Source organism: Hippichthys cyanospilos, chromosome 12 (genome assembly GCF_059441005.1).
Source record: "Hippichthys cyanospilos isolate Australia breed blue-spotted pipefish chromosome 12, RoL_Hcya_1.0, whole genome shotgun sequence".
Classification (NCBI taxonomy): Eukaryota; Metazoa; Chordata; class Actinopteri; order Syngnathiformes; family Syngnathidae; genus Hippichthys; species Hippichthys cyanospilos.
Genome location: NC_142380.1, coordinates 15,498,648 through 15,523,929, shown reverse-complemented (window position 1 = coordinate 15,523,929; position 25,282 = coordinate 15,498,648). Strand labels below are relative to the sequence as shown.

The 25,282-nt window shown below is 39.2% G+C and overlaps 1 protein-coding gene across 3 annotated transcripts in view; it reads left to right on the top strand.

Moving 5' to 3' along the window:
• slc6a9 (solute carrier family 6 member 9) overlaps positions 1 to 25,282 on the top strand; it is a 68,803-nt gene that overhangs the window by 586 nt on the left and 42,935 nt on the right. The window contains exons 1-2 of one of the 3 annotated variants that reach the window (XM_088429016.1): positions 7,596 to 7,724; positions 10,533 to 10,816. In XM_088429016.1, coding sequence (XP_088285142.1) covers positions 10,787 to 10,816 — 30 coding nt within the window. In that variant the 5' untranslated portion in view covers positions 7,596 to 7,724; positions 10,533 to 10,786. Of the gene's footprint in view, positions 1 to 7,595; positions 7,725 to 10,532; positions 10,817 to 23,771; positions 23,978 to 25,282 lie in introns of those variants that run through there. The other 2 variants (XM_088429017.1, XM_088429015.1) reach the window with 2 other exon arrangements.

The following is a 25,282-nucleotide window of genomic DNA, read 5'->3' as shown; positions in this document are numbered from 1 at the left end:
AACGGCTAAAAGTACTTTGCCTGGTCGCAAGCTCAGCACCTCCTCAACCTCTGAACCTAGAACCCCACGTCTGTCCTAATCGATATACAGCCCAAACTTAAAAAAAAAAAAAAGTTTCTTCATTAGTTGTATTAGGCAGCAAAGGTAAACAGAGACAGTGCCAGTACAGTTGCTTAACCAACACCTTGTCACCTTGAGTGTGTGATTTTAGTCACCAGACCAACTTTCATCTGACTTGGTTCCTGTCTCGCATTCTGACTCATATTTTCAGTTTCTGTTTTAATTTTTTTTGTAGATTCCACAAGTAAAACATAACGTGAAGAATCATGTTTGTTCCCAACACACCGAGTGGGCGCCTTGTCATTCAGTGCATGAGTGGAGGTGGAAGATAAGAATGAATGACAGACTTTGCTTATAGCTGATACGTCTTTGCACATTGTCATTCTGTGTTCACTACTGATTAACAACACTGCTAATAGTACAAAATGTATGAAACAAGCTTCGTTAAAGTGCTAATATACACTGCATTTGTGACACATCGTGGAGACAGACAGTTGTGAGATTTGAGCCAGTGACTTATCAAGTATTCACCCTGCTTCATAAATATGAATATGGAAAGTAAGGTATCATTTTGTTAGGGGGAGTTGGTGGATCTTATCAGTTTACAACAGCAGAAAATGTACTGTAAATTTGAGAATATTCGCCACAACTTTTTTTTCTCACGATTTGAGCACAATGGCTTATAGATGAGTACAGCTTATCGGCAGTTTTTTTTTTTTTTTTTTTTTCAACTAGCCACCACAGGGCAATCCACCTGTGAAGCAAACGTGTTTATCTGTTCAAGGTGTCAATTTATGGAAGAACTATAAAATAGAAGTGAAAAGATGTGAATCAGTGACTTTGTTCAAAAATAGTTTTAAAAATATAGTATTACATCTATCAAGATTATGACATAGTGGAATGTTCAGTATCTTGAAGATAGGATGTTTCTGTAAAAAAGTTTAAAAAAAAAACCCTTCCATATACCACCATGTAAATATCTGATGTTACCAATGCTATCTTGGATGACAGTTCAACACCGTGATAAAAGTTAGTAGAATCACATTTAACTTACTGTATTTTCCGCACTATAAGGCGCCCCCAAAAGCCTGATTTTTTTTAAAAAGCCGACGGTGCGCCTTATAATCCGGTGCGCCTTACATATGGATCAAATCATGTGCTGACTGCATAAACTATAGTTTATGCCTAAAAAATCCAGTTCAAACTGACCTGGCCCGAGGGTATTAAAGCTGGCATGGCGCGATTAATTAACTTGATTTGCAGGTCCAACACGATTTTTTTTTGAGGACTTAAGAGTGTGTGGCCCCACACTCATGTTTGTCATTTAAATTTCCTTGACTTTCATTAATCGTAACTTCTTTGTGCTCCATATCATAACAGCGGGTCAAAAATATATAATGCACGTCGAGGAAAAAATTAAAATGACAGCAGCGCCAGCCTTCACCCGCACTTGGCTTCAAAATCATACCGTTGCATGTTTGGCGTTTGAATTTCCCTGACTTTCGTTGATTCCTAACTTCTTTGCGCTCCATATCGTAACAGCTGGTCAAAAATATATAATGCACGCCGAGGAAAGAATTAAAAAGACAGCGGCGCCTTCCTTCACCCGCGCTTGGCTCCAAACTCATACCGTTGCATGTTTGTCATTTAAATTTCCCTGACTTTCGTTTATTTGTAACTTTTTTGTGCTCATAACGAAATAGCTAGTCAAAAATACATAATGCATGCAGAGGGGAAAATCAAAAGAATTGCAGCGCAGCGTTCACAAGTGCATGGCTTGATCTGGATCTATTCTGCGCTCTGGGGCTCCTGTTTAGTAGTTAAATACCATTTACCAAGAACGCATTCTCTGTTTTATCAGATTTTTTTTAATAACAAATATTTCTTAGTATAATATCCATACAACGCTTATATTGTATGAATAAAGTTTATATTCTATTAATACAGTTTGATTACTTTACTGATTGTTTTTAATACCTTTAGTAAAGCACCATTTAGTGGCTGCATAACGGAACTCTATCTAGTGGATGCTTAATGCAACTAAGTACTATGGTTTCAACTCTATGTGTGCCTTATAATCCGGTGCGCCTTATAGTGCGGAAAATATGGTACTTTGTTACTTGGTCCCAGTGTTGTGGCAATGTAGTTAGCCCTTCAGGTGACAGGCGACACGAGGACAGGTATACTACATTCTTATCTCTGAGCCACTATAATGTTTTGGAACAAATGATACAAGAGGGATGGGGTGTGCAGGAACTTGGATAAAATGGATGGTACGACTACATGTGAAGAAATTGGCGTGGGACCAGGTGACATGGGGATAAGTATGGAAGGATGCGACAGTCATGTGAAATGAGGACGTGACGACTTATCCCCACAGGGGTCGCAGGCTTACTGGCGCCTATCTCAGCTGGCTTCGGGCTTTAGGCAGAGGACACCCTGAACTGGTTGGTAGCCAATCGCAGGGCACACAGAGACGAACGACCAGTCCTGCGCACAATCACACCTAAGGACAATTTAGTATGTCCAATTCACCTGCCATGCATGTTTTTGGGGAGTGGGAGGAAGCCGGAGTGCCCGTAGAGAACCCATGCAAGCTCGGGGAGAACATGCAAACTCCAGACAGGAAGGAGCCAGGTGGATTTGAACCGTGACCTTTTAAACTGTGAGGCGGACGTGCTATTCACTGCGCCACTGAGCCGCCCCTCTTCCGATCCCCGCTTCTTTATCCCTGCCATGAGCAAAAATCTTTCTGATTTCCATCTAGAAGTTACAGTTTGAGCCAAATTAAAACCGAAATATTATAATTTAAAAGTCAGTGTGAGGCAAACTCATTTGATATTTCCAGGTGAATGTAACAAGCAATCTAATTGGGGAGCAAACAGTCAATCAATCTTTTGCTAGCGTTGATTAGTTGGCACTTTCTTAATGCGTGTGCCAAGTAGAGCACGCAGAAAGCACATCTAGATGTTGAGCAGAGAGAAAGGGCTATTACGAGTAGTGAGAGATTTTGAGCGAGCACAATCTTATTCTGTGTTCAAAATGTTTCATTCATTGCGCGTTAATTGCTCAATAGTGGCACATATAATTCCATACTGAGCGATTTCACCTGCGACTGAGAGGGGGCTCTTCCTCCGCACGCTCTCTTTCTCTCTCCCTGACATGGAAGTACTGATGATGAAGCTGACGTCTTGCGCGTAAATAAATTACCATATTCATTCGCCATGTGTGCGTTGCTTATGGGGAATGTCGTGACACATCAACACAGTAGTAATTCAGTATCATACAAAGGAGAATGTGCATTGTAAAATAATTTCATTTTTTTTACTGATGAAATTTTTACCGGGGCACAGCAGATCTATACTGGGGCACGTGCCACAGTAAAATATGTCTGGTGAGGCCGGTGCTCGGGAACATTTTAGAAAACTAACCAAGTTAACACAGTATGTTGTAACATTTCCATCTAAATACAAGCGAAAACTTGCATCATGCAAAACAACAGCCATATATCAACAACACTGAGGAAAACTGACATTGAGCATAAAAGTCTGTCCACATTTCAAACAGTTTTTGAAAAATCACAGACGTTGTGTCCTCAGGACCAAAGAAGAAAAAAAAGGATAACCCATATGGGTATTAAGGCAAAGTTAAAATGCCAGCATCTGTGATTGGGGTGGGGGGGTGCACATCTGTGAAGGCAGCATTATTGCTGAAAGGTACATACAGGTTTTGCAACATATGCTTTCACCCAAGCAACATCTTTTTCAAGGGTGTTACTGTTTATTTCGGCAAGGCAATGTGTGGCTTCATACTACAAGAGTGTGAGTTGCAATATGACAAGGAATCACCCTCTGGGTGGAATAAAAAAAACAACAACACACACTTAGCATTTAAAATGCCTCAAAATTCTCCTATAACAGATACATTCTCAAGTAAACAATTGATGACCGAAAAACATGATCTATCCTGATGGCTAAACTGCTCTTCTAATAGTGTTTAATTTGCACCATTTAAGTGGAGTTTGTACTGCAAATGATGTTTGAACCTTCTCAGTAATTTTAAGGAGTCCACCTGAAGCTCACACAAAAAAAAAAATGCAAGGGAATTACACCGTCATTGCAGGATGATGATACTACACTCTGTCGTGACGCTAGCCACTAACAAGTGTCCATGTCTCCCTATGCGCATGAGACATGTGGTGCATTCAAATGCATTCAGAAATTTCAATCACAGTCATAATTCATTAATGTTTTTATTAATTTTATGAATTTATTTGATAGTATATATACCTATATGGAATAGATTTATTTTTAATTCACTAACAATGATTTGTTTTTACCCACTGCCTAATTTTCCCGGTAACAGTTGAAAAAAGTGTGTATTGGCTCTAACCTTTTCCCACTTAAAGCACTGGTTGCACTGATGTGGGTTGTTTTGCTTATGGTTGCCATAAAAATGTCAGCAAATATGTAGTCTTGTAGGTTTGATCAGTAAGTATGAGCATGAACTAATAGCTAAGTCGCATATGATGGTCCACATATTTTTTTTAGTGGGTTACCCACATGAGTTTAATTAGTCCAATGAAGTGATAGGTAAATCACATTAACACTCCAAAGTGACAACGTAAAAGATCTCATTCACACCTTTACGAGTATGATACGCAGATCAGACAGCCAGTCCAAGTAAACAAATAGGAATACACAGAGATTGTATTGTTCCTGCAGTTTGTCTAGCCACCTAGCAAGAGGGTGATTAGCTATTGTTTTGCTGACTAGCTTGTTTATTAGCAACAAGTTGCACACCATTGACATGCTGTTCTCATAAATGACGGAAGATTATCATCCCCATTTTTTTTTAAATGGTCTTTTCAAGTTGTGGGGCTTCCTTCATGTGTTTAAGTTTATGCGGTCTTGCCTTTTGTGTTAGTGTCTTGTTTTGCTTGATTGTGTCCACCTATCTTCATCAGCCCTCTCCATTGTGTTAACCAGTCAGCTCTCTCTGCTCCAATTGTTTCTTGTCGAGGTGTTCGTTGTTGCCTAATTATCCAGCCATCCATCATCTGTAGCCAGTTTTCTTCACTAGGGTTGCAGGCTTGCTGGTGCCTATCCCAGTTGGCTTCAGGCAGCATGTGGGGGACACCCTGGACTGGCTGCCAGCCAATCGCAGAGCACACCAGGACAAACAAGCATTTAAGCACCCGATCACACCTAAGGACAATTTAGAGAGTTCCAACACACATGCAATGCATGGTTTTGGAGTGTGAGAGGAAGTCTGTAGAGAACTCACACAGGCTCAGGGAGAGCATACAAACTCTACACAGGAAGGCCGGAACCAGCTGGATGTGAAACCCATTCCTTAAACGTGAGCCTCCCTGTTGCCTAACTAGTTTGAGTGTATTTAGTTTTTAGTTTAGTTGCACTTGTTGTCGGATCTTTGTCATGCCATGTTTAACTCCCTGCTTATCTTTGTCATGTTTACCCATCTATCCTGTTTTCCCTGCGTTCTTGTTCCGCTTACCTTTTTTGTTAATTAAACATGGCTTTTTCCATCAACTCCTTGCTTCCAAGCTTCCCTGCACTTGGTCCACAATCCCCACCCCCATGACGCCCCTTGACTGAATGATCCGACCACAAATGCACCTAGCAGTGAGTTCACAGCCAGAATTTGACACGCTAGACGAGATAATTGACCGATTGTCTTGAAATGAGTGGAGGAAACAGTTGCTCAGCTTCCTGAACAGCTAATGGTCTTGGCCTTAACAGGGACGCAAGCCTGACAGTCACCTACTTTTTCCGCTATAGCGGTATAAGCCGGGCAATCGCCCTTCGTCCTTGCAATGGTGCTGCAGACCTGGCAGCCACTGCCCATTCCCACTGCAGGCCTGTCTCTGCCCCACGTTTCCACTACAGCGACGCAAGCCTGGCAGCTGCCCTTTGTCCCCGTGCAAGGCCTGTGATTGCCGCTCGTGCAAGCTCAATCCCGGTGGCAGCCGCCTGGTGTGAAAAATTGTAGAAATGTTGAAGGTCCATGCAATATTCATTTTCAACACAAAGTTACCCTCACACCAAATGCTTCTGACGTCATACTTGAATGGTGAAAGATAATGTGCTGATACTTTTTTTGCACCCCCCCCCTACATTTTTTGAGTTATGTATGCATGAGCATTGCCACCAACGTTGATGACTGTGTGTGTGTATATATATATATATATATATATATATATATATATATATATATATATATATATATATATATATATATATATATTAATATATATATATATATATATATATATATATATATATATATATATATATATATATATATATATATATATATATATATATATATATATATGAAGAAATGAATTGGAACTTGGAAGACACATCATACAACACAATGTCCAAACAAAACAATATGCTCCTTGTCTCGCAAAAATATTAAGACTTAAATTATAAGACTTCAGAATCATGGACCAAGAAATTGGTCCATTTCGTTTATTTATTTATTTAGCTATCTATTTATTTATTTATTTTTCACAACAGCTGGATTCACGGTACCCTCATGTATGAGGATATGCAATCACATACAGTAGCATTCCAGGTGTAGCATTTAAGATTATTGGCCCCCAAAGCACAACAAAATAAACAGTTCTATCCCTTTCCACACTGCGAGATAATCGCTCTGGTTAATCTTGCAGCTGCATCTGCCAATTGGGCCTGTACTGGGAGAGGTGAAACGTGCTCAATAAGTTGTTAACTGTTGAGGAGTTTTTTAGGATTAAGCGAGATAGATAAACTAGTCTTGAAAGTTGTCTTTTTTCGGGGGTTTCTTTCATTTGAAGCTTCAAAGACACATGTCTTAACAGAGCAGTCTGGTGGTTTGTAAGAGAGTGCAGGGAGAAGTGAGAGAAGATTCCTAAAGCTATGGAAGGGAGGAACTACAAGAAGCGAGTCAAATACAAAATGAGAACTGTTGTTGAACTCTCGTATGTCAAGGTCTTCTTATTCTAGCTACACAGAGAGCTCTTATGAATGTTAAACGAAAGGGTCTTTGTTCAAAAACAGGTGGTCAGTAAGCAACAAAATGTTATACTAATGCTGGCTGAATATTTATTTTGCATTACATAATCTGAATTGTTGACAAAATGAATACATAAATAAATCATAAACAAATAAATCCTTTAACTGCACCTGATTCTTACACCCTATTGTTTTTGGTGATTGTAAAGGATTATAGTGACATCTATCTCAATGAGAATTATGTTTTGCCTTTGAGAAGCCTCAGTAAAGCCATCCACACGGTTAATCATTTTATGTTGTATTTTGACGGAAGTAGTATCCAAAAAAAATAAAAAATATAACAACGAGAACATTCTGTTAATCTTTGTCAACAAATATCTCTCTGAGGTAACATACACATCATGTGTCAGAGGAAGTTTAGTGTAATCTCTTACTGCCACTCCTCCTGGGATTGTCCAATAGACTTGCCTCCACTGCACACACATGCTTTGTGTACGTACATATTAGTGGAGTCGACCCGTCGCATGGAGCCAGTTCACTCTTGACTTGTTCTCTGTCAGACTACACACCAGTCAGTTGCTGATGCTGAAGTTGATATTTTTTATCATTGTCTTCCCTCTTCAAATTTTACTACTCTGAATGGTAAGATTTGATCTTTTCTTTTTTTTTTTTCAACTTGTTTTTGTCTCTCGTCATCTTTTATCACAGTGTGCTGTGTGAGGTGACTGTCCCATGGCATTATTGGATCCCTGTTAGCTCTGGTGTGTGTTTCTAAGTACATATAGTTTGTTACACAGTATGGTAGCTATACATAGCCCCCTCCCCCTCTCTTTTCATTAACATTTTTGCTTGATAGCTAATGTACATTGTTACAAGCTTTTATCATTGTTTAAATGTGGTATTCTTTAGTCCTTATGGGAGAGAGAAATGGTTGACACGGTATGACATTTTTTGCTATTTTACAAAAAAAAATCGAATTGAAAGACATCAAACAGAATAGAAATTTAGAAGGGATTCTTTCGGATGTTCAAACATAACAAAGTAGTCTGTATACAGTGTATGTATATCTATCTATCTATCTATCTATCTATCTATCTATCTATCTATCTATCTATCTATCTATCTATCTATCTATCTATCTATCTATCTATCTATCTATCTATCTATCTATCTATCTATCTATCTATCTATCTATCTATCTATCTATCTATCTATCTATCTATCTATCTATCTGTCTGTCTGTCTGTCTGTCTGTCTGTTTATCTATCTATCTTGCCTTTTACAGGTTATATCCTCTTGACAGCAACCCTATTCATTTTCACCTACTGTTGTTTCCATTTTGTCTCAGAAAAACACTAAAGTTGATTGTATCCTACCCAAACACATGAGGCATCATTGGAAAACGCTGGATGTCCTCTACTGAGCACACCAGGACTTAGACTTATAGCTCAAATATAGGCCAGTAACAAATGTCCACTAGACTGGAGATAAATGAATCTGATGATAGAGGGGTGTAATGAAAACCAATTTGAATGGGGAAACAGTTTTGCTTTAATTGAATCACATTTTTATGTGCCTTGCTGGAGTTGTATCACACTCAGTGAATGATGCAATACGTTATCAAATTCCTTATTTGAGGTGACCACACCACTTTGGATCAAGATTAATTGGTTGACATTGTTGGTAATGTTTTGATTAAATACTTTGTATTTTGGAGAGCCTTTGCATTCTTACTGTTAGTGAACAATCAAATTGAATGGAATTGTCATCCCTCAGAATAATTTTGTTCCACTTCAAAATACACTGTCCGTGAAACATATAGCATCATAGGAATTGAGATACATTTGGAATCTCTCTCACTTTCTCTTTCTCTCTCTCTCTCTCTCTCTCTCTCTCTCTCGCTCTCTCTATCGCTATCTCTCTTTCTCTCTCTCTCACTCTCTATTCCCATATATATATATATATATATATATATATATATATATATATATATATATATATATATATATATATATATATATATATATATATATATGCATGATGAGGAAGGAAAATGACCCAAAAATTGTCAAAATCATCCTCATGGCTTAATTAATTAATAAAATGGGTCAAAAGTGACCCACATCTATTTTCTATTACTACATGTAAATGGCTGGGTGTTTGTAGTATGGTATGAATTTGATTTAGCTTTTTTTTGTTTGTTTTTTAAATTGTTTTTAGTTGTTCTTTACATTTTGAACAAGATGGATTATTAGCTGGATTATTCCTAACCCAACTGTTTTAAGTGTGTGAGGGCGTGTTCAAAATCTATCGGGACCTTTTTGAGGCAATGAGAAAATGTGGGTTAAAGGATCAAACTACAGCCACTCAAGAAGATGCCACACAAGATGGCCAAAGAAAGAGGAGAATGTACAAAAACTGCTCAGTCCCCAAAGCGAAAAGTTAGCGTCTGGTTTTCCCAGTACATCAGGTTTTTGTGCAAGGCTTTGCTGGAAAACATGAAATAACTGTTCTCTTGCGACGCGGAGTATTATATAGCACAATGATGTAGGTACCACACTATATTTTCACTTTTCTTCAGTTATTCCAGTTGTTACCAGTACACTAGGCCTATGTGCAAGGTAGTGCTGGGCAATATGGAAAGAAAAAAAATCTATCACTATGCAGTCTATTTTATCTAACAATAATGATTTACCACCACATGTTTTCACTTTTCTTCAGGTATTCTATCAAAAAATACAAACATATTGCTCATCTTCTATTATTTTATTTTGATGTGACATCAAACAGACCTGTATGGTATTAGAAATGGAGACGTAAAATCCAAATGTAAACAACAAACAAAGGCACAGTAGTCTGTATATGTTTGCACAAATATATCAGTCTAAATAAGAGGCATGAAAGGCGTTACATTACAAAGGCAAAGAAAATGTATTCAGTCACAAAAACTGATTCCACTAATTCAACTAGCACTAATTAACATGGGAAATGAATGCAGGTCATTTTTGACCCCATGATGTGTATTAGAAGGTGTTGTGCATCAAAGGGTTAAGTGAAGTTGCTTTCCATTCCTTGTCCATACAACAGAAGCCGGTGGCGAGTGCAAACGTTTCCCCCAACAGTTAATCTCATCACACAAAAGGCCACTTTGTTATTGCAGCTGCTTTGCTGCAAAATGCAAATCGATTACTACATGTTTGTAAACTTTTTGTCAGCATACGTTCTTAGAGAACAGCTTTCACAGCGCAATATGTGGCCAAGTGTGCAATTTGATTTTTTTTTTTTTGTGGTCACTTCATTTAACCTAACACGAGGTCTAAAAAAATGACCATGGGTCAGGCGTTTCAAAAGTGTTGCCTCAGTCTTTTCAAGCCCCGCACCATCTGCACCCCAACCCTTACGCTTCAACTCACCCTGTCCCTCTCTGCCTGTCACATGCTCTTTTCACAGCATAGAAAAGTTTCTGGATTAGGGCAGAATTAACACAAAGCGCCGACGCCACTCCAGCTACATTCCCAAACAACACTTGAAGAGGCTGAGGAGGGACAGCGACCGAGAGAGTGACGCTACAGGGTGAAGACACTCGTGCGAACGCCACCTCGGAAAAACCTCCAAACATTTGATAGCGAGGGCCACACAAGTTCACCCGAGAGAGGGAGGGAGCATCAAAGAGGCAGGGATCTTTGCCCACAAGGTCCTGAAGGATGGAAGAGAAGCAGATTGCTGGGATCCTGGTAAGTTCAGTGACCCTATTCATACACACTTTAAAAAAGCACTTGACAAATCCTCTCATTAGCCCCTGGGGGAAAGTTTGACCCAACTCGGGCTTTTTGAAAAATACTAGGATACTAAAATATTGTAGAGATTGTAAAAACATGACGACTTTCAATATGCCATGCTGTCATCCCTTCTAAATGCTTGCAAACGGGACATCAAGATGTACACCCTATAAGTGTCAAATTTAGCCCATGGCTCATTTACTACCATTCAAAATTGGAAATATTGTCAATTTTGGACATATTGAAAACCCAATGTTTTATTATGTATTTCTCCCGATTTTTGCATTAATCCTTTCAACAGCAACTCGCGCTCGGGGCGCAATAGAAATTTTTGTGTTGACACTCCAAAACAACCACGTGGCACTAGCGGCCAATTTATGACATTTGCAAGCCTTTCAACAATTGGCTTAGCCTGAACTCCCATAATGCAAAAGTCTTTCAAAGTCATATTACTCTAATTATTAATCATAATACTCTAATTATGACAATAAATATTCCTATTTCAATTTCATAAAAATGTAAAGATACAGCAGCATAGTTTTGCTATTATTGCCTTTTTTACCATGTTTGTACATAAAGCCCCCACCAAAAAAAAGTATATATATATATATATATATATATATATATATATATATATATATATATATATATATATATATATATATATATAAAAATGTATGGATAGCGCTGATGCCACTGAACATTTTGAGGGGTTCAAATTCAGCCCAAGTTGGGTAATAATAAGGCCAAGCTAATGAAAAATCCCCAAACACCCAGGGGTTAAAATTCTAGATTACCGGTAATTAAGAAGTGATCATACTATAATAATTCATCCACCCTGTTTAAATAAAAATGGTTTTTGGCTCGTTTGACTTTGCTTTTTATCAGTGATGTAGTCATGAGGGAAATGGCCTGAATTCTTAAATATAGATCTGTCACCATTTGCTTCTCCATTCTTTACCATTAAGCTCAGGTCCACTCATCCGAGAACGTCTTGAGAAAAAGATAACTTCAAACCCACACCTCAGCACACTTCTGACATTTACGCTTGTCTGAAGCCTAGCTTCTCACCATAGTGGCATTTTGTCTATTCCCTTCCGCCATTTCCGGCTCCACAACCTCAAATACATACTCATATTTTTAATTTCACACGAGAATGTTATCTGTCCCTCCTGCTTGCTTCTCCCTTTCAGTTCTAAATACTAGAAGGTAGTTGGAGACCCAAAGATAAGGTTTCTGCTTTCAGAGACTTTTGAGAGTGTGAGTGTACGATTGAACCACAATCTCTGGCTGGCATAGTTATAAACTGCTGAAAAGCAAATAACTTCATAAAAATCATGGTGGGTTTCAAAGTTTTGCTTAAGCATCTTTACGGTTATGGACGACTGCTCACACAAACAAACCAAAAGCAAAAGCAAACTGAGTTTATAAATACTAATGATTAGGCTAACTGAATTTACATAGCAAAGCATACTATAACATGCACTATAAAAAAGTAATACAAATGATGATAGATGATAAATATATCCTATTTATTGATTGATTAGATAAAAATACCTCAGTTATGAGCACCCGTCATTTTGGCAGGGGGTAGAAGTGTTGGATATAAAAAACAAATGTACTTTTAATAAGTATCAGTGTATGTGTGTGTGGGTGGTTGGGGGGGTAGTGAATATGTTAATTATTTTATTCCCCACTAAGTACTGTAAATGCCTCATCAAAGTTCAAAAGTTCACACTGACTATTTTGTTTTTACACTGAAATAATGCATTTTTCTGAGCAGAGCAGGAGTAGCAAAAACAAAAAAACACGTCAGGCTTATCTGTGGATCTGAACAGCACACATATGATAGATTTGTAACAACTTGTGAAATGGTTGCAACTGACTGATGAATTACAATAAATGTTGTTATTTTGAGGAACAGAAATGTGATTCATACTTGTATGAGTATTTCAGTTTAAAAGAAATGATGCAATGATGTTTCCATCTAATACAACATACACAGTACCGTGCAATAGTCACAAGAGAGGTGAGAGCCTTAGATAAACCCTGAATTTTGCAGTTGGTGAATGTTATTTGAGTCAACATTAAACTGACTCCAAATGTAATACTGAAAGAGTATAAAGCCAATAATAAATGTAAAGTCATTCATGTACACAAATCTTTTGTGTCTTGGACAGCGTGTGTGTGTGTTTGTGGGAGCCTTTGTATTTTTGACTGTGGGTGTGTGTGTCTGCGGCCGTTCTCCTGTCACCAACTGGCACTGCTCTTATTGTCTTTCTATTTCATTCTTCTTTTCTGTTTCTTTTTTACCATGTACTTTTTCACATTCATATGAGCATTACGTATTTGATTTAGAAAAAATAATGTTCCACTTTTTTATTTGGTAGTAGTTGGGTAGTTCTGTTCTCGGTAGTACTTTATTGCACCCCAGCTGGATTAATTGACGCTGTTACAAAGGGTTGGTGGATGGACCCATCACTGTAAATCTTGTTAACACACAAGGCACTTGCTTCCTGCTTGGCTGGTAGAATCCCACCGCCTCTCTTTCTGCCCAAACTTAATTCCTGTTTCGAAGGGAGACCGCGCACCGTCAATCTTCCTACATTGGTGTCTTTGACTGCTCTGGAAGCCACCACTTCCACTGAAGAGATGAGCAGATGGTGCACTGGCACGAGCCTTTATGGGTTGGATAGATGTTGCTTTGTTTTTTTGTACTCCCTGGTTACTTATTTACGCATTTTGCTTCCCCTGGGATGTAGGATACAAGTAAAAATACTGTACTGTAAAGAGATGTGTGAATAGGGGGAGAAGAGGAGGTTCTGAAAAGAATGTTTTGCCATTTTCTGCAGAACATTCTTTCAAAATACGGGTAGTACACCTGCCTTTGGGAATCCTGACCTTTTTTTTTTTAACTTATACATGATAGAAAGTAGGTCTGCAACTAACAGTTACTTTGATATAGCTCAATCTGATGATTTTTCGATGAATCAGATTTTAAAAAGTTTTAGTTTCTGTTCCTCTATGATAAATAAACCATAAAATTATTTCAGATTGACAGTTCAATGAGCATATATGGGTGGCCCAGTGGAACAGTGGTTAGCACGTCCACCTCACACTTCAGGGACCCGAGTTCAAATCGAGCTTGCTCCGACCTTCCTGTGTGGAGTTTGCATGTTCTCCCTGAGCCCGCATGGGTTCTGTCCGAGCACGCCGGTTTCCTCCCACATTCCAAAAACATGCATGGCAGGTGAACCCTTAATTGTCCTTAGTTGGGATTGGATGCGTTGGATGTTCGTCTGTGTTCCCTGCTATTGGCTGGCTACCAGTTCAGGGTGTCCCCCACCTACTGCCCATGGACACCTGGGATAGACTGGTGACCCTCATGAGGATGAGCAGCTACCGAAAATGGATACATACATGGATGAACAAATATTCAGTTACTGTTTTGACTCATAACATCAAAAAAAGAGGCAAAATATGTTGACAAGAATAAGTCAGAGACAAAATAAAATCTGAGAAGACAGAATTTGAACCAGCAAGTCAAATCCTGGGAGGTGTACTGCACAAAGCAGTTAGGATTTTTCAAGTTCCCTTATGCTTGTGTTTTAATTTTTCTGGCAAAAAATAGTTAATTGAAGACTAGACAGGTAAATTGGTAAATGTTGGGAACGCTTTGTGTCGTTCAATTGAAAAGTCATGCACCCTACCATAATTTCAGCTTGTACCTCATTAGGACAAACCATGTAGAAATTAAATGGCCGTCCAAAAAATATTTAAGAAACAATTCATGTGTTTACATGATAAGTGTTTATTGCCATGAGAATCGGACGCATCGGCCTCATTGTTAGACGTTGTGAAGTTAGCATTGCCACACCATACTGTAAAACACACACGAGAGCAGTAGGCCATTTTCCAGAAGGAATCTAGTGGGGAATTATGTGCCTTGCTTAAGGACACCTGAGCCTGCCTAAATACACGGGTTGGCGGAGTTGAACATGAAGCCATTCGGTCACAGGCCACATTTTTAACAAAATGACTCGTAGCTGCCCTGTTTTTCCAGCTGATTTTTACAAGACTATAATTGCACAATTCCTATGTACCCTCTGTGTGTGTGTGTGTTTTGTGTTTGCGTGTGCACGGGCATGCAGCGTATCCCCGGGGCACCATGGCTAATGTGTGCTGTAGGCTGTGAAGTGGAAGGAAAAAGAAAGGAAATAGTGAAACCCACAGCGTCAAACGTCCCCCAGGGTCACAATGCACAGTGACAGATGAAATACTCACATCAAGTCAACAACGACACACACAGGACTTTTTCGGGTTCCGATACATATCGTCCTTATCCCACAAGTTAAGTTGATGTGTTAAAATATCATACTTAAAATACTATATCTATACAGTCTATCATGTGCTGCAAAAGAAATGTTTTTCATTTGTCAAACAATAAAAAAAATATACACAGGATCCTTAGCAAGTGATCTCTATACTGGCGTTAGTGTAAACTCACGACAGGTAAAATTGGGCCATCACTATCTCTTTCCTCCAATTTGTGATTATGTAATGGGCATATTGAGTTGCCAGTCAGCCAGTTCAGTTAACAGCAGTGCTCAGCAACCGTGTTGACTGCCTCCGGGACGAGGGGGAAACAAACAGATGTGAATGAAGAGAGAAAGTGCTGTGCAGGCATTTGAGGGTTGAAGAGTCAGACATGATTTGTGTGTCTGATCTCACCCACCTGATTGACCAGCTTGCAACACAAGCAGCCGGAAGGGTCAAAGGTAGCTGTGAGGGCAAAGAAATCCATACAGACAGAAGTACAGGCTATTGGCAGCATTTAAGGGCATGGATAATATTGACAGGGCACAGGCAGCAACATGGGCTAAAGCAGTGTTTCTCAACTATAGAAATCTTTTTGCACCCCCCCCCCCCCCCCTCCTCGATGGGTTAGGGTTATGATTGATGAAAATTGTTTAAGTATACTTACTCACGTATCCTTTTTTAACATTAACAATAGAAAAACGCAATATAAATCAACTTTCAACAACTGTTAATTATTTTTATCGTGTTCATACGGGTTACAGCTTAGTCTAAAACGGAAAAAAAGAAGCAAGTGCACCAAAGTGCCTGAAACTAAAAGAAAATGATGAAAATGATTACTTTATTGCAATTACATTCCACATCACAAAAACAAAGCCGTTTTCCTGGGATCTCCCTGGGCCCGCCCCACTATTTGATAAGCACTGGGCTAAATGAAAAGGCCAGCAGTTGCAGTTTCACTCATTTATATATAACAGGGTCAGCTGGTCAAACACAGCAGTTGAACAGGGTACACACAGTTTCGATGTATAGGGACATGTACAGGACACTGGTGATAACAAAGGTTACAGGATGTCAAATATGGTGCAGGCAGTTGCACACAGTAATATGCTACAGTAATACTGCAATATTGTAGATGTTATTGGCACTATAGATACATATAGAACATGCTATAAGTGGTCCCACAGGACAGGGGTTCTCAAATGGGGGTATGTGTTACCCCTGGGAGTACGTGATGAGACTTCAGGGGATTTGTGAGGTTTCAATGGGTTTCTGTGGATATCAGCACATCGTATTCAATGCTTTGTAATGCAGCGACAAGAACAGTAATTCATTATTTTCAAATTAAGAGCAAATGATTTAGAACATGAAGAAACGTATTGCTAAAGGAATCCATCCTTTGCAAAACACTGTATGCCTTATTTTTATTAAGATTGACATGATCAGGATTTTCGGGGTTTATTGTGATAAAATACGATAGCTGATCAAGTCAAAAGATGAGACAATATGTCTATATAAATATGTTTATTTACTGCATATACTTGTATACCATTTATAGATTAGCAACAATAACATTCATAAAATATTTATAAAATCAAACATTTCTGCCATGGTTAACAGTCTTTGCCATGCTAAAAACTGACCAGACATAAAGGGTAAAGTTCAGTCATGTTAAACAAAGCAACTTGAAACAGAGATATTGGATTCAACAGCTTACTGTAAATAAACTGCTGTATTGTAATTCAGTTATTTTACAGCCCCAAGTAAATACTGCAAATATTTTTGTAACACGACAAAATAAAATTATTGTCGCAGGAATGCTAGTTGTCCAACAGATGTAGGTATTTCATTAAGTTGTGCAGGAAGGAACTCTATTGCATATGCATATTTCCAGGTTTAACCTTAATTTTTTAATATTATTATTTTTTTAATTAAACTTATGCTATGTATAAATTGTTTATAAGACTAGGATATGTGGAAAATTAGTTGAAACATCTTCTTCCATAGAGTAATCTTGTTCACGTCCATAAATTAGGTAAAAGGCCCTGAGATTTTTTTTTTTCTCCAACGGTTTTTTATAAAAAATAATACTTATATAAACCTGGCACAGAAGTGAAAATGATCACCAAACACCTACAATACATATTAATCAGCATAACCTATAGTAGCACACATACTATATAGCACATATTATCAATATATTTCCGCAGTACTAGATTGTTAATTCATGAAAAATTGTACAAAACAACCTACCTTGTTGACAGTCAGCCCAGCACTGGCTTGTTGTGGATGGAAACGTTGCTAAATGCCACTATCATCCCGAGATAGGCGTGTACTGAACCCCTGCGATGCCATTTCATCATATTGCTACCATTCCTGTACCCTCTGCGATTTTTTTGGAAAGCTGTGGGAGGAATTGTCTCAATGAAAGTTAAAGGGTTAAAGCAGACAAGACAGACAGACTCCATCAAGTCATACAAATGAAGTATATATACAACACATATATTGTTTGATAACAATAGTTGACCATATTTATAATTGCATATGTACCTGTGGATGAATTAAGTCAATTTTGTGATAAAGATGTTGTCAAGTTCATTTCACTTGAATGGGTGAGTGAATGAGAATGAGCACCGTTAAATATATCCTCTTCCCACTGCGTGATGTCAATAAAGGACTCACAGATTGCGACAGAAAGATTAAAAGAGAAAGAATGTGGTCTACGATAAAGACAAAAATGGGGATGTATTTAAAGATCACACTCACTCTCATTCACTTGGATTGACTGTTCCTTTTGTGGTCGCTCAGAAACCTGAAATGGAAAAGCGGCTGTAGAAGACAAATGTGTTGTAGTAAAAGTGATTATAGGTGGCAGAGCAGGACACAGGCCATAGGCAATCCTACAGGGAAACGGACCAAAGCATAAATGGCAATAGAGAGCGCAGGTGCCAGTACAGGATATAGGCAGTCCTAAACGTCGTACGCAGGGCAATAACAGCAATTCATAGCATAAAGTGCACGCAGTGATCACAGCTGGCTAATGTGCATTCATTCCATTGACAAGATAAAAAAAATACATACAATACAAAAATACATATATATGTATATATGTATGCCCGATATTGCCCTGCCACAACACAATACATAACACAAAAATGAGTCCCACTCACCTTGTTCACCTTGGGTCCGCTTGACCCTGCATGACCATCACTCTCTTTGTGGACCTCCGGTCCTGCAGCTCCATTACTTCCTGCTGGACCCCAGTCTCCCTGTGACCATTTTTTGTTTAAAAAAAAAAAAAAAAAAATATATATATATATATATATATATATATATATATATATATATATATATATATAAAATGCCAGATTCTACTATGATTGCCCATGTAGGTAGAATGAAGAAGCACTATGTAGTGTAGCACCGCCATTAAAAACTCAAAGGTGGGTGAGTAGTCTGAGCTGTTGTTTGATGCAGTAGGCACCGAGAACAATCAGGAACCATCATATTATTGGAAGGCGGAGGGATGCTGCCCTCTTGCCAAGCCCAACTAGTGTATGTCCAGCCAGAACATCTTGACCACACACCCCAGCTCAGGATTTTTATCTGTCAGAAAGCTGACAGCCCACATGCCCAGAGGCAGCTTCTGCAGTTCAGGATTGAAATGCCAAGGTTCCTGCTTTCGGCTACCATCCAGCTTCCACTGCACCTGACCCCTGGGTCCTTTGATGCTGGTGAACCCATGGGTAGGGACACCCATGTTGTTGCTCCCGCGATGACCACTTTTGAGCAAAAGAGACCTCAGTCTACTGTTTATTTTGAAAAAAAGAAAGAATCCTCCTTCAGTTTTGCTGCAGTTCAGTTGAAAACACTGCAAGTTACATAATGAAATCATACACACAACTATTGAAATTTAGTTTTTTTAACACCATTTTGACCGTGTCTATCACGACATATTGTGTGTAATAATACTATACTTCGCATGCATACCCGAAGCTGTGATGAGAAAATGCTAATTTTTTTATGTAGTTCAGTATTTTCTTGAACTATTTCACAAATTAACAAAATTGGAAATGGAAATTGGGAAAATTGTGGTTTTTTTTTTTTCCTGCATCTAAAGCCTATGAAAGTCGGATTTTTGCTCTCCCCATCCTTTGTCACATTACAAGCGCGACAGTGACTTTAGCCACGTGTGTCCAACTTCAGTCACATGTACGTTGCTTTCATTCCCAGCAATGGTCCCATATGTTTGTCAAAATGTGTGTGTTGTGTGCTTTTTCCAGCCTGATTTGTTCCCCTGCTTTCCCTCCGATGAGCCCCGTTCTCCCTGGGGGTCCGAGGCCGAAGCCTCACGCTATTTATACAGACCCAACAGCTGGGGCCCTCCCAGCCAAAGCAGTGGGGGTCGCGAATGGGTAGAAAAATTAACATGGAAACTTCAGGTTAAACCAAGCGTTCGAAATGTCTGCCTGTTCACTTTTTTTCATCTCGTCTTTCCCTCGGTGCTTCTTTTACGTGGGCAACCGGGGCGGCCATGTCAGTTGGACAAGTATCCAGCATCATTCGCATCAATCAAACATCAAAGTCTTCGTTTTCGCAATGAGTTGTTTTTTTTTTTACATTCTCACCGCATTGATGATCAGTTACTACTCTTTCCTAATGCATCTGGACAAAGCACAGGGACTTAGTAACCTGAAACAAGAAATGCAGATTTTCAGCCACTTTTAAAATATAGTATCTTTTTGCAATGTTCAACAAAGTCAACCAAAACACTGAGTCCTACCTTTCTTTGTTAATGGATCTGACAGCGCGTGTCCTATTATGAACCTCAACCTTGCAAATTCGTGTCCTTACTGCTCAAGCCATCTCCAAAGCTAGCCTGGCTTCACTTATGTCATTCTGTCTTCTCTCTTCTGATCTTCTCCCCTCTCTCGCCATTTTATCACGTTAGTCACTCTTGAAAGAAGATCAGTCATCTGGATACTTCCTTCAGTTAAGGGCTTTTGTCATAGTTGGAGGTACAATCACAGGCATGCTGGACTAATGGGAACTGAAGTGATATTAGCCTAATTGTTTTAAGCGACATATATAAAGATTGAGAAAGATATAATAAGTGTAACTGCAAGTTGGCCTTATTTGAGTTAGTTTTTGTTTAAAATCTTTTTTTTGTAATATACATAGATATTTCGTAACAACTACTCTTACAGTGTTTTACCACCTTTCTGAATCATTGTGTTTCCTTGGCTTTATTCCACCCTCATTTACAAACAGTAACTAAATGATCTGAAGATTTCTGTTTAAGAATCATTGATCAAATTCATGCAGTTCAGCCCATAACTCTACTTGTAAATTTCCATTAAAAAAAAAAAAAAAAGGACACACAATCTTTCTTGGCCTGTACAGTGTTCAGTGCAATATTAAAGAACATCCCGTTCATAGGAAGTGACTTGGTTAATATGTATAGTTAATACGACAGCTTTCATTTACTATTACACTTTTTTGTTTATGAAAGCTTGGCTAAACATTTACTCGCTGCACTATGATAAATGACAACAAGGGTCATGTTTTTCAAGATTTGACTTGCATTTTTAATGTTGTGCTTTTCGATTTATGAAGAAAGAAGATGCCTTATAGAAAGCAATCTGATAAAAGGAATTAGAAAGAATGAAAATGTTGTTTATAGGAGTTGCTGAGGTTAGTTGAGCTTTGAAAGCTCCCTTGAAATTGATGAATGTTGATTGATCTCTGAACAGCTTTGAGTGTTGAGTTTGAGAAAGCGTAGTAATTACAAAGTCACTGGGAACAGTGCTTAGTTTCTTTTTTTGTGCTAGGAGGAATGGTAAAGACTTAGTCACTTTCAAGCAATGGCCGCAGTACACTCCTGAGACTCATCAAAGTCAAGAGGCAATAAGTGCTACACTGATTAGTATTAACCATTTAGCTTTTGATAAGCAGCACATACTTGATTGATGACTGCTTCTTGACACAGTTGGAGTGTATTTGTGATTGGCCATGTGTATGGTTACATGTTGGCACAATAATTAACAATTATGATTTGACAGCTTGATGAAGAAATTTTGCCTCCTCTAGGGGACAGTTTAAGAAGCTTGCATGTACCTATTGTTTTGTACTTTTTAAAAAAAAACAATTATTATTATTATTTGTTTTTTTTTGCAAAGCTTTAAGTGCATCAACCTCTGCTTGCCCACGTTACTACGGCAAGTAAAATTCATATCTGCAATGGGGCAGGATGAGGGCTAAATCACTTGAATGTTGTTATAACGCGTGCCATTGGGGGTCAAAACTTTTTGTTTTTTGTTCGGTTTGTATGTTTTATTATTAACAGTGATTATTACAAATATTAGGAGTCTCAGATCAACAGATACATTGCAATCATACATCATGAAGTGAACAAAGATTCCTGTGTTTTGCATAACCCGGATGCTCCTGTTGTGGGTAGGAGGGCAAGTTCAGGAGCAAAAAGACTCAAAAATGGAAGAGCATGTGTGAGTTGTCAGTCCAGTGAATGGTCAATTCAACACAGAATCAGCTCAAGTTTAGCCTACCGCATAAATGCAAAGCATGCAGCTGTGACTGCAGCTGCAGCTAACAATAGCAAAAGAGACATGAATATAGTTAGCCATAGCAAAGCTCTTTGCCCAACCAAATGAGCGAACAGTCTGCAACTGAGAGGATGTTTTCTGATTATTTGGCGATTGACAAAAGAAAACAGCAGGCTTCCCCCTCATGGTCAAAACTAAAGCAGCCATAACTCTGGACTAGTCTAGTAAAGCAGAAAGTATATGGTTACAACTGTGTCTGTTAAAAAAGATGAATGACTGAAGCCACCTTTTTGTTGCTGTTCATGAGCCACAATAACACAATATATCTTTTTTTTTTTTTTTAATGGTGGAAGATTTTTTTCGCTGAGGTTTTTATGTGTGATTAATATAAAATTAATTAGATCAATTAATTACGGATCATAATTAATCTGTCTTTTTTCCCAAATATTGGAACATTAACTCAATTCTCATCTTTTTGGGTTTGGACACCACCACCCCCCTGGATCTGAAATGAAACAACCACTTCGTCTTTGGTTCCAATTTATTTATATTAAAAGCAGGTGAAAGGAGCAGCAATTACAAGTTTGTACTTATGGCACCCTCATTTTAGGAGAGGGAAAATAAGTGAACAAATTAATTTTCTCCTTTTAATACTTGGTTGCAGATCTTTTGCATTCATCTGTATCATAAAAATGGACTCATGAGTAGAAGCTGAGGTCTCTAACGCAACTGTTTTCAGTTCTGCTTGTTTTTGTAGCATTTTATTTATTTGTTTTTTCTCATGACCAGAATATTATTTGTTTCATGCGTTTGGGTTACTATCTGCACTTGAACGGTCACAGTTGTTGAAGTCGTTGTTAAGAGTTTTTTTTTATTGATCTTAGTATTTCTTCTTGACACATGGGACAATGCAGGTGTATGTCTGATTCCTTTATTAAATTTCGAGGCTTTGATTTGGATACAAATGAATAGCAAGATATGGTTTCACATCTCATGTTAAACATAGTTGAAGGGTACGCACTCAAGCTGCAGTGGCCATTGTCCAATGCTTCTAAACACCCATTAGACCACCTGTCAGTTACCTTTCAACATGACTTGAACTATGTCACTGGACGATGCATTGGAAGACATCATCTTTTTTTTATTTTTTTTTCACTTGCATTCTTATTTGCCTTCTTTTCTCATGGATTTTTTTAGTTTGACGGCTGACATTAGCCGCGTGGGGACAAACAAGACAAAACACACCAGTGAGGAGGACTCTGCTCTCATTATGCTACTGCCGAGGGTGCATGTGTGTGTTGGCTGTCCATGGGTGGTGGGTGGGGGGGGCCATTGGCAATGTCAGGTTGTAGAGACAGACGAGGATTTGGAAGAGTCAAGTGCCACTGAAAGGGAGGTTGTTGGTGGTCTTCAGAGTTGCAGCAGCTGCCTCTGAAAACAAGTGGAAGAAATAAGAGCAACAGAGAGAAAGAGCTTGAAGGGGGGCAGACGAGTCTGACGTCACTTTTTTGTTTCTTAACTTTAATCTGTTGAGAGAGAAAAATGTTTGGCAGCAGCCCATCGATGCTCCAGACTCGACGTACTTTATGCTGCCAATCAGTGCACAATTTCAACACAAACCACACCAATTCCTCCATTCTTCCCGCTCTCTTCTGTTTATGCATTCTGCCAAGGTGCTGCAGTGACAACAGGCCATTCATTGTGGAGGTAGCGGATAAAGACTGTGGATGTTTCCTGTGTCTTTTTCTGCACAAGGAGGGCGGAGGCAGAAAAAAGCAGGGGGTGGATGTGCCGGAGAAGAGGGTGGGTACATATTCCTGAAACGGAGAAATACAACTGAAAAAGGGGTCAAAAAAGAGAAAGTAAATCAATGAGCGGAGCGAGAGAGAGGGGCGAGTAAAAACTAAGAGGGCGAGGGGAGGGAGAATTGGGATCAAGAAGGAGGGAGGGGGATGGAGGGGTTAGGGAGAGAGAGTGGGCTACCATGCCGAATGAGTGAGAGAGGCGGAGAGGAAGCTGAGCTCCATCCGATGAAATGAGGTGAAAGTAATTCAGCATTAATCAAGCCAGAGCAAAAAGGAGCAAATACTGTGTTTTCTGCCCTCTCATTTGCTGAGGACCTGAAAGACAAGGTGTGAATGACGGAACCTACAGGGTCCAGCTGAGTAGCACCACTGGATCACCGCGTCACATCATGTCTGAATCGAACACCATTGCTGCTTCCACTGCAGACCAGGTCAGTTACAGACAGTTTTTTGGGTTTGTTTGTTTGTTTGTTTTTTTCCACTTGCATCAAGAAGGCGGTGATTTTTACCCTTGGCAGTGGGGTCGAACTTCTACAAAGCTGAGTTCCGGTCAGAGGTGAACTCTGTCTAGATCCTATTTTGAAAGTAGTTAGAGGCAGTTTATAGGAGCAACCAAGTTGAGCGCATTTCTTAGACCATCAAAGAAATGATTGTTTTGCCCGGAGCTGCCTGGACAACGGTACAGGCTCCTGAAAGAATTGAATTCATCAAGACGAGCTATTGTCTACGTCGCCTTATTTTTCAGTGATCATTCAGGGGGTCTGTGACGACTCAATACCCCCCGCGCCACGTGAGGAGGGGGACGCAGCTCTTTAAAAACCTGACCACGTGTGGCGGCCCTGAAAAGTTTTTATAAGTAATTGCAGTGGGAAGTCCGGGCTAGCGCTGTGAGAGATGGGACTGGTAAGGAAGTGGGCCGTACCGCCGTGTGTGTGAATGAGAGTGACAGAGTAGAAAAGTAGAAGGGTCCAGAAAAGGAAGATATTTATGCCCCCCATTGCCCACTCCACCCACAAGCCGCTATAATCAAACACGTTGGCACAAGCGTACTGTTTTCTTGAAGTGGCAGCTGACTTTGAAAGACTTTGAAACAATTAAATTGACTGCTTTGTTAAAGATCAACAGGTTATTTATGATACGCCGGTTAAAACAAAAAGTGTGTGTGCGTGTGCGTGGACCCTGTTTGTAGCCAAGTTTTTGTCTCCTGTTTCCGATAGATGCTGTCGACTGAGTCGACTTGCCAGGGATCTGTGGGCAAATACTAACACTTGCAAACACCTCTTTGAGGCATATACGCACAAGCATGCTCAACTCAACTTGCTCTAGTCTCACGCGCCTTCCGTGCTTTGAACGAGGTTTGGAATAGCAGGAATAGCAGGGTATGGGTAATTAACATTATGTCTTTGACATTATGTCTTTTTTTATATAATGACGTATTTATTTATATTTAGTTCATATAGGTAGGAATATGTATGGTGATATTGGTCCCAGATAAAAGTAACATATGCTCAACGTGGATAAAAGAATTAAAGCAAATCAAAGTGTCCAATTTTAAAACAAAAGCAATTCTGCATCCCCCATTGCATTCATTAGGAGAGACAAGTGCGGAATTCACAGCGGCCAGTTGTTATTGGCATGACTGCTATAGAACTCCTGTGGAGGGTGGGTCAAGCTCTCCCTGGCCCCAATTATGTCAAAGGTTCTGTATACCGCATAACAAGTTTAGCTGTGACATT